Source organism: Echeneis naucrates, chromosome 21 (genome assembly GCF_900963305.1).
Source record: "Echeneis naucrates chromosome 21, fEcheNa1.1, whole genome shotgun sequence".
Classification (NCBI taxonomy): domain Eukaryota; kingdom Metazoa; phylum Chordata; class Actinopteri; order Carangiformes; family Echeneidae; genus Echeneis; species Echeneis naucrates.
This window is the reverse complement of record NC_042531.1, coordinates 10,702,814-10,715,233: the sequence shown is the minus strand read 5'-3', so window position 1 is coordinate 10,715,233 and position 12,420 is coordinate 10,702,814. Positions and strand designations below refer to the sequence as shown.

General features: G+C 42.3%; 1 protein-coding gene across 2 annotated transcripts in view; it reads right to left on the bottom strand.

Annotated features, from left to right (window-relative positions):
• The window catches only part of col4a2 (collagen, type IV, alpha 2), a 44,096-nt gene that overhangs the window by 5,235 nt on the left and 26,441 nt on the right, over window positions 1-12,420 (bottom strand). Inside the window, exons 5-36 of one of the 2 annotated variants that reach the window (XM_029530774.1) lie at window positions 8,321-8,455; window positions 8,186-8,230; window positions 7,982-8,098; window positions 7,813-7,881; window positions 7,651-7,686; window positions 7,506-7,559; window positions 7,277-7,312; window positions 7,067-7,108; window positions 6,642-6,722; window positions 6,453-6,497; window positions 6,286-6,333; window positions 6,077-6,112; window positions 5,952-5,996; window positions 5,258-5,321; window positions 4,866-4,979; window positions 4,582-4,731; window positions 4,443-4,514; window positions 4,152-4,303; window positions 3,978-4,050; window positions 3,765-3,871; window positions 3,477-3,660; window positions 3,015-3,059; window positions 2,663-2,737; window positions 2,471-2,569; window positions 2,117-2,338; window positions 1,782-1,943; window positions 1,517-1,687; window positions 1,257-1,400; window positions 1,007-1,126; window positions 741-922; window positions 285-348; window positions 108-182 (exon numbers count right to left, since the gene is read on the bottom strand). In XM_029530774.1, the coding sequence (XP_029386634.1) occupies window positions 108-182; window positions 285-348; window positions 741-922; window positions 1,007-1,126; window positions 1,257-1,400; window positions 1,517-1,687; window positions 1,782-1,943; window positions 2,117-2,338; window positions 2,471-2,569; window positions 2,663-2,737; window positions 3,015-3,059; window positions 3,477-3,660; window positions 3,765-3,871; window positions 3,978-4,050; window positions 4,152-4,303; window positions 4,443-4,514; window positions 4,582-4,731; window positions 4,866-4,979; window positions 5,258-5,321; window positions 5,952-5,996; window positions 6,077-6,112; window positions 6,286-6,333; window positions 6,453-6,497; window positions 6,642-6,722; window positions 7,067-7,108; window positions 7,277-7,312; window positions 7,506-7,559; window positions 7,651-7,686; window positions 7,813-7,881; window positions 7,982-8,098; window positions 8,186-8,230; window positions 8,321-8,455 (3,064 nt within the window). The remainder of the gene's footprint in view (window positions 1-107; window positions 183-284; window positions 349-740; window positions 923-1,006; window positions 1,127-1,256; window positions 1,401-1,516; window positions 1,688-1,781; window positions 1,944-2,116; window positions 2,339-2,470; window positions 2,570-2,662; window positions 2,738-3,014; window positions 3,060-3,476; window positions 3,661-3,764; window positions 3,872-3,977; window positions 4,051-4,151; window positions 4,304-4,442; window positions 4,515-4,581; window positions 4,732-4,865; window positions 4,980-5,257; window positions 5,322-5,951; window positions 5,997-6,076; window positions 6,113-6,285; window positions 6,334-6,452; window positions 6,498-6,641; window positions 6,723-7,066; window positions 7,109-7,276; window positions 7,313-7,505; window positions 7,560-7,650; window positions 7,687-7,812; window positions 7,882-7,981; window positions 8,099-8,185; window positions 8,231-8,320; window positions 8,456-12,420) is intronic. The other variant, XM_029530775.1, reaches the window with a different exon arrangement.

The window sequence follows — 12,420 nt, the reverse complement described above, 5'->3', positions numbered from 1 at the left end:
GTAAATTGGGTGAACAATAATTGCATATCAGCCAAATATTAATCTTTAATTTTAAAGGTTTGTTGGTGAATTCTTGAGTAGCAAAAGCTTAAGGAAGAAATGTGTACCAAGCTCTCCTTGAAAGCCCTCCTCTCCTCTATATCCCGTAGATCCTGGAATATCTATACGAGGGCCTTTATCACCTGTAACAGTGTTTCAAGTTTGATAAACATGTCAAATACTTTCATCATAATTATATAGAAATGAATTGATATAAATGTATCCCTGTATGAATGGAGTTGCACCTTTGACTCCCTTCCTTCCGGTGTCTCCAGATGCACCATAAGCACCAGGACTTCCTTTAATGCCCTACAAAGTGGAAGGTTGACAATAAATGGAGATATTTTTGTACCAGGCTGTTAACAGTTTTATCTTTGCTTTCACAATTTTGAAGCTGGCCTTGTGTGACCATTTGAAGGACCGCAGCTTCTAACACTTTCTCGTCTTGGAGGTTGCTGTGTGCTTTTACTTTTGATGATGATGAATTTCATATTATAATTGAGCTTCACTCCTGCTGTAATGCACTATGTCTTTTATGAACTGTAAATGTGCTACAGCTATTTGTATATTTTAGAAAACATTATTGAAAAACATTATAATATATATTTCAGGCCACCTGATTGCCTGATGAATTTTTAGTAATTACCATGGAACCATTCATACATTAATTTCTACGATTTTTGCACCGTGACTTTGCTTACCTTGTTGCCAGGCATTCCTTGAAAACCACTAATTCCCCGATTTCCAGTTAGGCCTGGCATTCCTTTTATCCCTGGCAGCCCCTGTGCACCTTGATCTCCATGGTGTCCTTTTTCATTGCTGGGGTCTCCAGGAGTACCGTGAAATCCTTCACTGCCAGGCACACCAGGCAAACCCTTAGAGCCTTTAGGGAAGAGTGAGATGTGAGGATGTGTGAAGTTTGGGGTGAAAGAGAAGCCTTTAAGAATATTAGAGGCTAGCTGCGCACCTCTTGGCCCGGTGAAACCCTGCGTCCCTGGATTTCCTCGCTCTCCCTTGGCCCCTTTTATTTGAATCATTTTTTTAAAATGAGGCTTCTCCCCGGGAGGCCCATCAATACCACGCGCGCCTGGCAGATGATGGTGGGGAAGAAGCAGATAGTTCTTTAATGTTTGTGAAAAAATGTAACCACAGCAAGATAGACAAATGACTAATGACCGAGAGAATGAACAAAACCTTTATTAAAAACACAGTCTTACCTTTCTCTCCCCTTTTGCCTACCGATCCCTTTGGTCCAACTTGGCCAGGCACTCCAAAATCCCCTTTAATCCCAGTTTGGCCCGGCACCCCAAGATCACCCCTGGGTCCCTGAAAACCTTCCATACCTGGAGAACCTTTGTATCCTGGGAAAGAAAAAGATGGTAAATTTGAAAAAAGAACTGCCTTAATCGTAGAAGTTTCATTTTATTTTGTCACATTTAAGGAGTAGGTTATCAAGGTCAACACCAAAGGAACTGACCTTTCATTCCTGGGACTCCTGCACGCCCATCTGCTCCTTGAAATCCTGGGTCACCTGTTGGGCCGTGCTCACCATTGACACCATCCACACCGTAGCCACCAGGGACCCCTTTTAATCCAGCTGGACCTGGAGGGCCTGGATCTCCCTCAGTTCCCCTCTCTCCAGGGAAACCTGGTGAGCAAGGCCATGTACCAGAAGGTAGAGACATCAGATACAACCCAAACATTTTTGAGAGTGTGTGTGTGAGTGTGTAATTTTTCCTAACCTGGCAGTCCAGCGGTACCATGGGGCCCGGGTGAACCTACGTGCCCAGGGTCACCGGGAAAGCCGTACTTGCCAGCTGGCCCAGGCCTACCTTTCTCCCCTTGCAGGCCTGCAGGGCCAGCATCACCTTTGAAGCCAATCATACCAGGCATGCCGACCATTCCTGTTAACAACGGATAAATAAAACTGTTACATAACATATTCAGTTTTTTATTCTTTAAATAACCAAATAAATGCTGAAAGCAGGAATAGAAGAGAGAAGGCTCACTGAAAGGTTTATGAAATAAACTGTTGATTTTGAACACAAGACAATGACAATGTAAAAATGTGACTAACCTGGATAGCCTGGTTCTCCTGGATCCCCAGACTGGCCTTTATTCCCTTGCAGCCCTGGCAGCCCTGGGTCACCGGGGGGTCCAGGTGAGGCCCCTAAGACTTCTCCATGAAAACCTTTCTCACCTTGTCCCCCATTCCGGCCAGGAACACCAGGCAGACCAGCCACTCCGACTGAACCTTTTCTTCCCGGAAAGCCTAGCTCTCCTCGGGGCCCAGCAAAACCTTTGTTTTAGAAATACAAAGTTAATAATAATAATAATAATAATAATAATAATAATAATAAACAATAAAGAAAAATAAAGAACCATTTCATAGTTTTTGACTATGGGCTAGTGTTTTCATGTAACTCCTTACCTGGTGGTCCAGGAGGGCCACCTATACCTTGATCTCCTATTTCTCCTTTCTCTCCAGTAATTCCATAAGAACCCTGAAGACCATTTTGGCCCAGAGGACCTGTTGGTTCACCATGTATAAACAGATCATCAAAAATAACCAAAACCTTTTACCCTGCAGACAAAATAAAGAAGTGGCTAGTAGTATCGTTACCGGGGAAACCTGGTGGTCCACTTGGTCCCGGAAATCCAGGTGCCCCAGGAGGTCCTGGAACTGCACTACAAGGACCTGAGAAGAAAAAAATAAAAAAGGCGTCAGGGCCACATCATGGTTCTATGTAAAACTGTTTTTTGGTGCAAAACACTAATTTGGTGCAGTGATTTGTGTCTGTTGCCCAGCGTGAACAGTTTTTCAAAATATCATTACATTAGCTAGAATCTCGATTCACTCACACTAAAATTGTAAATATTAAAAAAATCATGCACAGAAATCAAATAATCCAAAGGCAAAGCACAACAGAGTTGTTATAAGGGCAATAAGGAGAAAACCTTATTGTACCAGCTACCTGTTACATCGACCTGTCCTCCATCTCCTGTCGGACTACAGCCGCCTTTCAGTTGCGAATGAGAGAAAATGAAAGAGAGAGGCATTCGGAACAAGAGTTATTCAAAAGCAAAAGCATTAACTCAAACAAGCTCAGCTGTAGCTGGTTTGAGGGATGCAGCCCCTGCATCAAGGAGACAACTGAAGGCAGAGAAAGAAAAGTACATAAAATGGCAAAATATACTTGTCATGCGTCATATTTTTTTATTATTTTCAAGCCATTATTGCTCATTCCCATTTTACTGCTTTGCATTTAATCACAAAAGAGGGTACTTTCAGAGAGCGGGGGAGGTCAAATATAAAACTTGTTATAGTGAAAACAGGTAAAATCATTGTAAAGTGATAAAGCATTGGAAGAGAACTACACACCACCACATGAAAATCAGATAAAAAAGAGGGACTGTGGCAGTCAGCTGCTTCTTACCTGGGCTTCCAGGTGCTCCTGGGACTCCAGGATAGCCTAGTACGCCATCATCACCAGGTAAACCACGTTGGCCTTTGAGGGCCCCAAGGACTGCACCAGGTTCTCCCCTGAGTCCAGCTGCACCAGGTCGACCAGGTGGACCTGGGAAACCTTTGTCTCCGTGTTCTCCTGGCGGACGTTCTCCCTGTTGATGTGAATGAGCGCAATCATTGCACATTAAGACTCATTTACTGTTAACGATATCACATCAGCTGACACCCTAATGAAGATGACGATCCGATGACTCACTGGAGGACCTTGGCTCCCAGGGAAACCGGGCAAACCGCTCAGGCCTGGAGCACCCGGTGCTCCTGTGTCACCATCTTGTCCTGGGATTCCTGGATCCCCTGAATATCCTGTAGAGACCGCAAATACACACATGGGTATTAATATACACATGCACGTACAGTATGAAAATGTTACATTTTCTTGCCCATGTGTTGAGATATGTTTACAACGCACCTTTCTCTGTGATTATGGTTGTGTTCCCTTTTAGACCTCTTGGGCCTGTTCTTCCATCAGGTCCAGGAAAGCCCTAAGAGATGAGACAAAGAAAGTGTGAGGGAACGGTGCTTAAAATAACCAATGTAAAAGAATTAATGAAGACATTTTAATATGCATATTGAGTTTTCTTACAGGGAACCCGTCGTCTCCTGGGATACCAGGGTCTCCGACATCACCCTCCTGACCAAATTCTCCCATCATCCCTGCATCACCATGAGCCCCAGTGGGACCAGGTAATCCCAGCGGAGAGTCTACAGTGGTGCACTCACACTGTCCATTATCACCTGTCAGTACAAAAAGTATTTCAGGAATAAACTGATTCTCATACATGAGGAGAAAGAAATTAAACACACATTCCTCAGAAAGCTTTTGATGTAAATTTTATAAACGATCAACCAATAACTCATCAATCATCGTCAGCACCTTTTTGTCCTTTTAATCCAGCATTTCCAGGTCTTCCTCTGCCGCCTGGAGCACCCATGAAGAACTCTGACCCTAGACACAAAGAGAATTTCAGCAAATAATCATTTTAGGACAGACTGATGCTGACTGACTGACTCACATGTTCCTTTAGGTCCTGGAGGACCCATGGCCCCTGGGCGCCCTATAGTGCCTGGGGGCCCTGCAGTGACAGCAGGCTGCCCTGCTTCTCCTAATTGGCCCTTCTCTCCTTTCTCCCCCTTTACACCAAATGGCGCGAAGAAGTCCCACACTGTCGGCCACACAAGAAAACAAATTACAATTCATCGTATTTTATCAGAATGCAGAAATTCCTCTACCTCCTGCTGGTGCACTCTAATCTTTATGAAACAATTTCACAATTAATGGGGTACGAAATTGACTGACGCTGTTGCTGTGAATGAGAGGCAGGAAGTCCTGGGGGACCAGGGTAGCCTTGATCTCCAACTGGGCCCCTCCCTCCTTGTGGGCCCTGCTCACCGGGAAGGCCAGGAGGACCACCTTATCAAGTAAAAGCAAACATGAGAAACTTATGTTGACTCTTTGTTTCTTTACAGTACAGGATTGCAAAGGAATAACCCCCATCAGGTCCATACTTTACTTGATCACTTCACATTTTGTCGTGACAGTTCGGTCAAAGTTGAACTTTAGTAATGTCACAGACTTCCCCAGAGTTTCACTTCACATTAACGGATACATTTGTTAAATACAGGGAGAAACAGAGGCCTCCTTTCTGTTGGCTGATTATTTGGCTGTTTCTGGTCTACTGATCAGTGTACCTTCTGAAGACCAAGGCCAAGTGGGTTGAGAAGTGATCAGGTCCCCTGGGTCACCTCTGACTCCCTGGAACAAAAACTTGATGTCAGTCTTTGTGGTTGCAGTTTCACTTTTCATTTTAGTCTTGTGTCTTGTGTGAAAAGATCAGATGTGACACGATGAGATCACATGCTAGACTGTGTACAATTACCACCACATGTCCTGCTGTTGAAATCTGGAGATGTTTTTATCTAGTTTTTCTTTTAATTTCTGTTCCTTTTTCTTCCTCTGTCATTTTCAAATGACATTTTGATAACCCCGCTGTTACCTGTCCTCTTTGAGTATTACAGCCTTCCCCATATTCTGCAATGATGTGCCACATTTGCTGTTATAGCTGTTACTGTGGAACTAAATGATCAGTTTCTATTGGGCAGACTCATGATCTATAACCATTAATATATGTTGAATTTTATAAAATTCATTTTTAAAGTCATTGTAGTTGTAAAATAAATGAAGCGCAGCAAAGAGCACAATATATAGCTAAGAACTGTAAGTATAAGTATTTTAGTTTTGTCCTGGAGCACAGTGATTGTGTCAATGCACTTTACACTGTTAATTACGTGCAAATAATTAACCTTTAATGATAATCTGTGAGTTTGCCTGCACAAAAAAGGTTCATGAAAAAAAAAAGGGATCATGAAACAGCTGCCCGCTCACCTTAGGTCCATCTCTGCCGGTTGGCCCCGGGTCACCAGGATCCCCCTGAAGAACAGGAGCAATCCTTCAGTTGGAAATAGACATTCGATTTACTTTGGATAGAACACCATAATACACAAACATACCCGTGGTCCAGGTCTCCCATCAGCACCAGGTGGACCCTATAACAGTGGCAACAAGTAGAGCGGAGAATAAAATGATCACGTGTTTGGTGAAAAAAGTAATCAGGGAAACAGATCGTCTACTTGACTACAAGTTTCAATCCCACTGAATACTAAATAAAACCCATTACAGGTAAAAGGACACAGCAGTGCTGAAACTCGAATCTACTAACCAGTGATCCAGTGAATCCCATTACACCAACTTCTCCTTTGTTGTCTGCCTGAAATTTACCAACCAAAAGAAAACATCAGTGACATGCTGAGTTGCCAGTGTTCCAGTTTGGGAATGTACATATAAACAGGTACAAATGTGTATGGCTGACAATGGATGATCAAATACCAGATCTCCTATTTCTCCTTTTAGACCTTTTACACCAGGAGGCCCCTGAAAAAAAAAAAACAGTGAAACATTTTCACGGTACACGAATGGGAGTTTGTAACACTTTTATTTTATGATCCTTATTTTAGCATCCTATTTGTCATTTCAGCAAGGAAATGAGTGAAGAGCACATATTGGTGATGCACAAACCGGTGGTGCCGGGGTTCCAGGGAGAGGTCCACTGTGTTCATAAGTAGCGTTTCCTGGGGGCCCAGGTAGTCCAGTGTCCCCCTGGGATATGGGAATTTCAATTCATTGTTGATTACAATGTATTTAATTTCATGACCTTTTCTTATATCTTTATTTGATGAAGCCACCTGTCAGATAAATGCAGTGGAGTAAAAAGGACACTAGAATTTAATAATAATTTTAAAATTAATTTAAATACAATTTAATAACAATTTAACAATTTAATAACAATTAAGTAATACTGTACTACTACTGTATCGTGAGTAAAGCATAAACTCTACAAACTGGTACAGCTACAATACATTTCCACCACTGCAAAATATTGGATGGGAAGGTACAGATCCCAGAATGAATTAACAATGCAATGGAAAAACATGGTCTCTTACCCGTTCTCCTTTGGCTCCCTTAATCAGTTTGGTCATAGTGCCCTAAAATATATAGATAGACAATTACAGTTACCTAAATAAAGTCAAGTTCCTATTTGGTCACATTTAAAGGCTGCCAGGCAATGAATAAGATTGCATTTATGCAGTTTAAATTCAGTGTCACATTACAAATTTGATTGATAGTAGTCTATTTTATTGTTGTTATATTACCTTTTGTCCTCGAGGACCTGGAGGCCCTGGGGGACCCTTGAGGAAGACAAAAAATAAACAGGATCCCAATATGTATCACTTTGTATGATACTAGAGTGGTATTCATAAGCAGAGCAAAGGGACTAACACACACACACACACACACACACACACACACACACACACACACACACACACACACACACACACACACACACACACACACACACACACACACACACACACTTACCTTTGGTCCTTGGAAGCCTCGGTTACCTGGCCATCCTGGTTGTCCTGGAGGCCCCTGAAACAAACCAAAGAAGAGACTGAACATTGAAAAGACAGCAACTGGGGAAAACTATTTCAGATTATTTGTTCAATGGAATGGGTCTTACAAATATTCCATGGCCCCCTGGTGTGCCTGGATCACCCTGTTAATGGATGTTTGATAGGTTGATCAGATTTATATTTCAGCTTCACCAAAGTATTAATGCAATTCTACAGCCAGGAGTCCTTCAGGATAGAAGTGACATTTGAGGTGAACTCCTGTTCCTCACCCGGAAACGCTCCATGTACACACTCAGCTCCAGGGAGTCGCCCTTCTCTCCCTTCCTGCCTGGTTGTCCCTTAGAAATGGAAATAAAAGGACGAAGAGAAAACGGTCAGGAGGTACAGCTTCTAGGTGTTTTACAAATAAATCTCAAACAGATTTGGATTAACACTTACAGTAAAACCAGGAGCACCATTATAGCCAGATTTTCCCTGGAACCCTGGTTCTCCCTGCGTCCCATTACAGCCATCTGCACCGGGCTTCCCCCTGGGCCCAGCCTGCCCTGGATGGCCCTGGAGAGCAAACATCAAATCAAAACACTTAAAACACATCAACACTTCGACACGCAGGGAGCACACACAACTACCACTCAGACTTACAGGTATGCCATCGCTTCCAGAAAACCCAGGAACTCCTGTCATTCCCTGTGAGACAGCAAAAGTTGTACATTAAGAATGGCCACTATGATAATTTATTATTAATTATTTAAAAAGAGAGAGAGGCGGATATTTTACCACACTTCCTTTAGGACCTATGATGCCACCACGGCCTAGGTCGCCTTTGTGCCCCTTTGGTCCTTGGATACCTGGATCACCTGGTCTTCCTGGAGGCCCCTGTGGGCCCTGTGGACCTACAGGACCAGGGTGACCCTTACATTGAAGAGGTAAAAAAAACAAACAAACAGTTGAGCTAAATATTTGGGTGAAAAAAATTAAGCTGTTGAAATCATTAGAATCAGAAGAGAAAAAAAAAAGAAAAAGTGCTATCAAAGGTTTGGAGAAAAGTCCCAAAAAAGTCAGCAATATAATAAAAAAAGAGATTAACCAGGTTTCCCTTTTTGACTTTATTGCCTGTTTGCATCACAAGGGGGAGACAAAGACTTTTTTTTCCCAGTAAAATCCCATTTCAGCACTCCTGGCTCTCCACAGCCATCCAGTGGTCAAAAGTAAGAAGTGCAGGAATAAAAGCCAGAGAAGCTGAAGATTTTCTGTATTCTGCATCACTGGACTTAGGTTCTTTTTAACCTTTTAGAGACAGAAGGAGTTGAAAAAACAAACATTTTCTGGCACACCATTTACTCAATGTACATTAACTCATAGTGACTAAGACTAAGGCAGCTCATGCTGCTCAGAGGGGATTTTAATCGCTGACTCTGAATCTGCAGACAGCCCCTTAATCTGAAAGCTAAATATAACAATTCGATGATGATACTCAGAGTGCTGAAAGAAAGAAGGCAGGCTGGCAGATAGCAAGAAAGAAAAATGTGAGCCTGGCAGTGGAGGAAGTATGCCTCTGTTCGCCAAGCTTTCTGCTAAGTTTAACACCTCATTTTTACCTTGTAACAGCATCTCCTGTTCACCAGAATACCTGCTGAATTTGGCCAAAGAGAAAAGGGAGATACACAAGGGTTCTGAGTGCAAGTAATTGGTTCAGTACGAGTGTAAGGGCAGCAAAAGAACAATCCAGCTTCCTCGAGTCGTTTGAGAAGTACACACACAACCCCTGCCCCAAAAAATTAAACACATAAATAAACAGGTGCTTTGGAACACATCACCCTCAGTGTGTTTCTCGGTGAGTGCTACAGCTCGGAGGCGGCAGACAGTACTTACAAGGGTAAAAAGAAAGACACGTGAGGACAAAGATACCATGGGAATTTGGTATGTTTGTATGGTCTGGCAATTCATAAGGTCAACAAGTGATGACCTCTGAGGTTTGGGGGCCTTACAGAGTTCCTGTGAGAACCAACAAACACAGTGATGTTGTTTGTCCCCTGACAGAGATGCTCTGGGCGTTGTTTTATGAAGCGAGAGCCAAGGGTCTCAAAGGAATTAATAAAACTGCAGGAAGCCTAAACAATGTCAAATAACAATTCAAACAAGCTGACAGGCAAGTCAGATGCAAATACTGTGAGATAAATCCTGGCATAAATTATGTTAGATGCTTGTAAGTGCAGCTTGTGTTTGTGTTTTTGTGTGCTCTTGGGTTGTCTATGGGTGGCTTTCTTGGAACAGGAGGTGTGTGTTTTGTTTCTGCTTCAATCTCAACGGTCCGTTCAAAACAACTCAAAGTCCATATGAACAAGCTAAAAAAAAAAAAAAAAAAAAAAAGCTACAGAACTAAAGAATTAGAGGTTCAGTCATCACATGATCTCATCAGTATATATTACACATAATGATAATGACCACGATGGTTACTCTGTGATACAGACAGAAGACCCCCACTGTCACTGACTCTTCCAAACACCTGAGCCAAAAGCTGCACAAAATCAAAATGCCAAGACAGTTATAAATGAGCAGAACTGTGAACAACAGTTATTTCCACTGTCATTCATTAAATGTCATAATTTGCATCTTCAGGTGTCGAGATTCTAAATGTCTTTTTTCATTTTTATTTTTAGCCGCAGACCGCAGGGCTTCTGGGCTACTGGATGGGAGGCCAGTTATGGATCTGTTTGCCCTTGTGTCCACGTGCATTGACCAATAAAATGGTTAAACTGACTAATCCATCCCTAACAAAAGTCTGAGTATGGCTAAATGTAATCAACCAGTGTTTCACACAGGATACTGTAACCGCTCATTATCTCCCGTCTCCTCCATTCCCTCTGGAGCTGAATCTCTCCTCTGTCCTCCCCACTCTTTAATTACCAGCCCTCCCCACCTTCACTTCCGTCATACCTCTATACTCCTCATTCTTCTCACACAACTCACACTCATATTACTTCCACACAGCATTTCCTCACTTGTCCTCCCCAAATCCTGAGGAGTTCTTGTCTCCCTTTGCATCTATTATAGCCTCACCTTTGTCTGTCTGTCTGTATCCCTTCCTGCTTCTGCTCAGACTAACCCACTTACACAGCAACAGTCTACATTGATCTCACACTGAGGAATGGAAGGCACTGAACTTGTTATCTAACCACAACGACTCAGAAAAATACTTATCCAAAAAGACTTTTGAGTTTTGATACAGCGACAAGTGGATGGGCATGTAGTGGAAACCATATGGTTGGCCCTCACAGTAGAAGGGCAAAATTAAAAAGGCAAAAAGTTTCAGTAAGCATGAACATGACAGAAAAAGTCAGAGGAAGATGAGTGATCTTTAAACAAACATACCCTGGATTCACTAAAGGACATGAACTAACTGAGTTCCTCTCTGTCTTTGAAGAAAGGCCATGACTTCACCAGATTATGAAGCCCAGGAGACATAAGCTGCCCTCTGTCCTTCAGTAACTGTAGCTGTCTGTGCTCCTCTAGCTCTCTTTCCGACACAGCTGAATCACGTCATACCTCAGATACAATGAGATACAATGAGCCATCAATCAGGAGTCGGATCTCGTGAAGGCACAGTACAATACTCTCCACAACGTTTGAACTTCAGAATTACAATCAGTTTTATTGACTGTATGCAGCCACAAGGAATGCAGACTTGTCTTGAGGGTCCTGTAGTGCACAACATATGACATCATTGCCCTTTGCTCTTTAATTCAAACAAGGAAAAGTAGTACATTTTTAGGTTTTGGGGTTTTGGGGCTGTTTGTTGAACAAAATCAACTATTTGAATGGCTCAACTTGGATTTAGACCTATCATTTATACATTCTTTTTTTTCTATACCTTCTTCATTTTATGTTATTTCTGCCACAAAACCACCAAACTGTCTTCTCTGCACACCTGCCATCCAGTGGCTCACGCACAGACACACAGGAGTAAACACAAGACATTGTTTAAGCTATATTCCCATGTGAGAGCATTTTTTTAAATACATTTTTAACCAAGGATCAACTCCCTCTCTCATTTCTCATACACACTGTGGACAGTGAGATGTCCCAGCTCCATCTCTTGCGGCTGCAGGAATGTGTGGGGGATCTTAGACAGGCTCCTCTGTGCAGCCAGACTTGACAGGTGAGAGTCCAAATTCAACATGGCAATAAATATTTTGTGGTGCTCAAAGGTGGAAGGTGACTTTTTATAGTTGAATAAAGTATAGAGATCCAGATGCAAGATAAAGATTATTGAATATAAAGGATTAATGGGTCAGTTTGTGTAAATTACTCAGGAAACATCTTTCCTCACATACTTAGCTCTTTTTGTTTGGGTATTTGTGTAAGATCTTTGGCACCACCTCACTCTCCAGCGGGGGTGAATGGATTTCACTTTGCTCACAGCCATGAAAGGTTACATTTAAAGAAAAGCTACATCTCTCTAGAAACAATGGCCCTGCTACTTTAGAAAAGCACATCAAACATACTCTCAACTGATTTTTTCTTCAGCAGGTCCAAGAAAAACTGATATGTCTGGATTATAAATCTAAAAAAATATATATTAATCTGAGAAAGTTTGTGGAATTGGATTGCCACTTTGCTGTAGCACTTACTCTAAGCAAGAGCCTTCATAACATTTTACTGATAAATCTGTGTAAAATGCAGGAGAACGTGTTCCTCTGCCTCCCTCTGTGTATGAGGGTTTGTTTGCATTTCTTATTCCTAAGTCAAGGATCTATTAAAAGTTCCTGTCTGACACCATAAATTTCATCTGGTCCAGACTGTCCCCTGGGGTCAACAGTTTGGGAACAACCCACTAAGAGCAGGATGGGAACACACAACCCAGTGCACAAACCTCT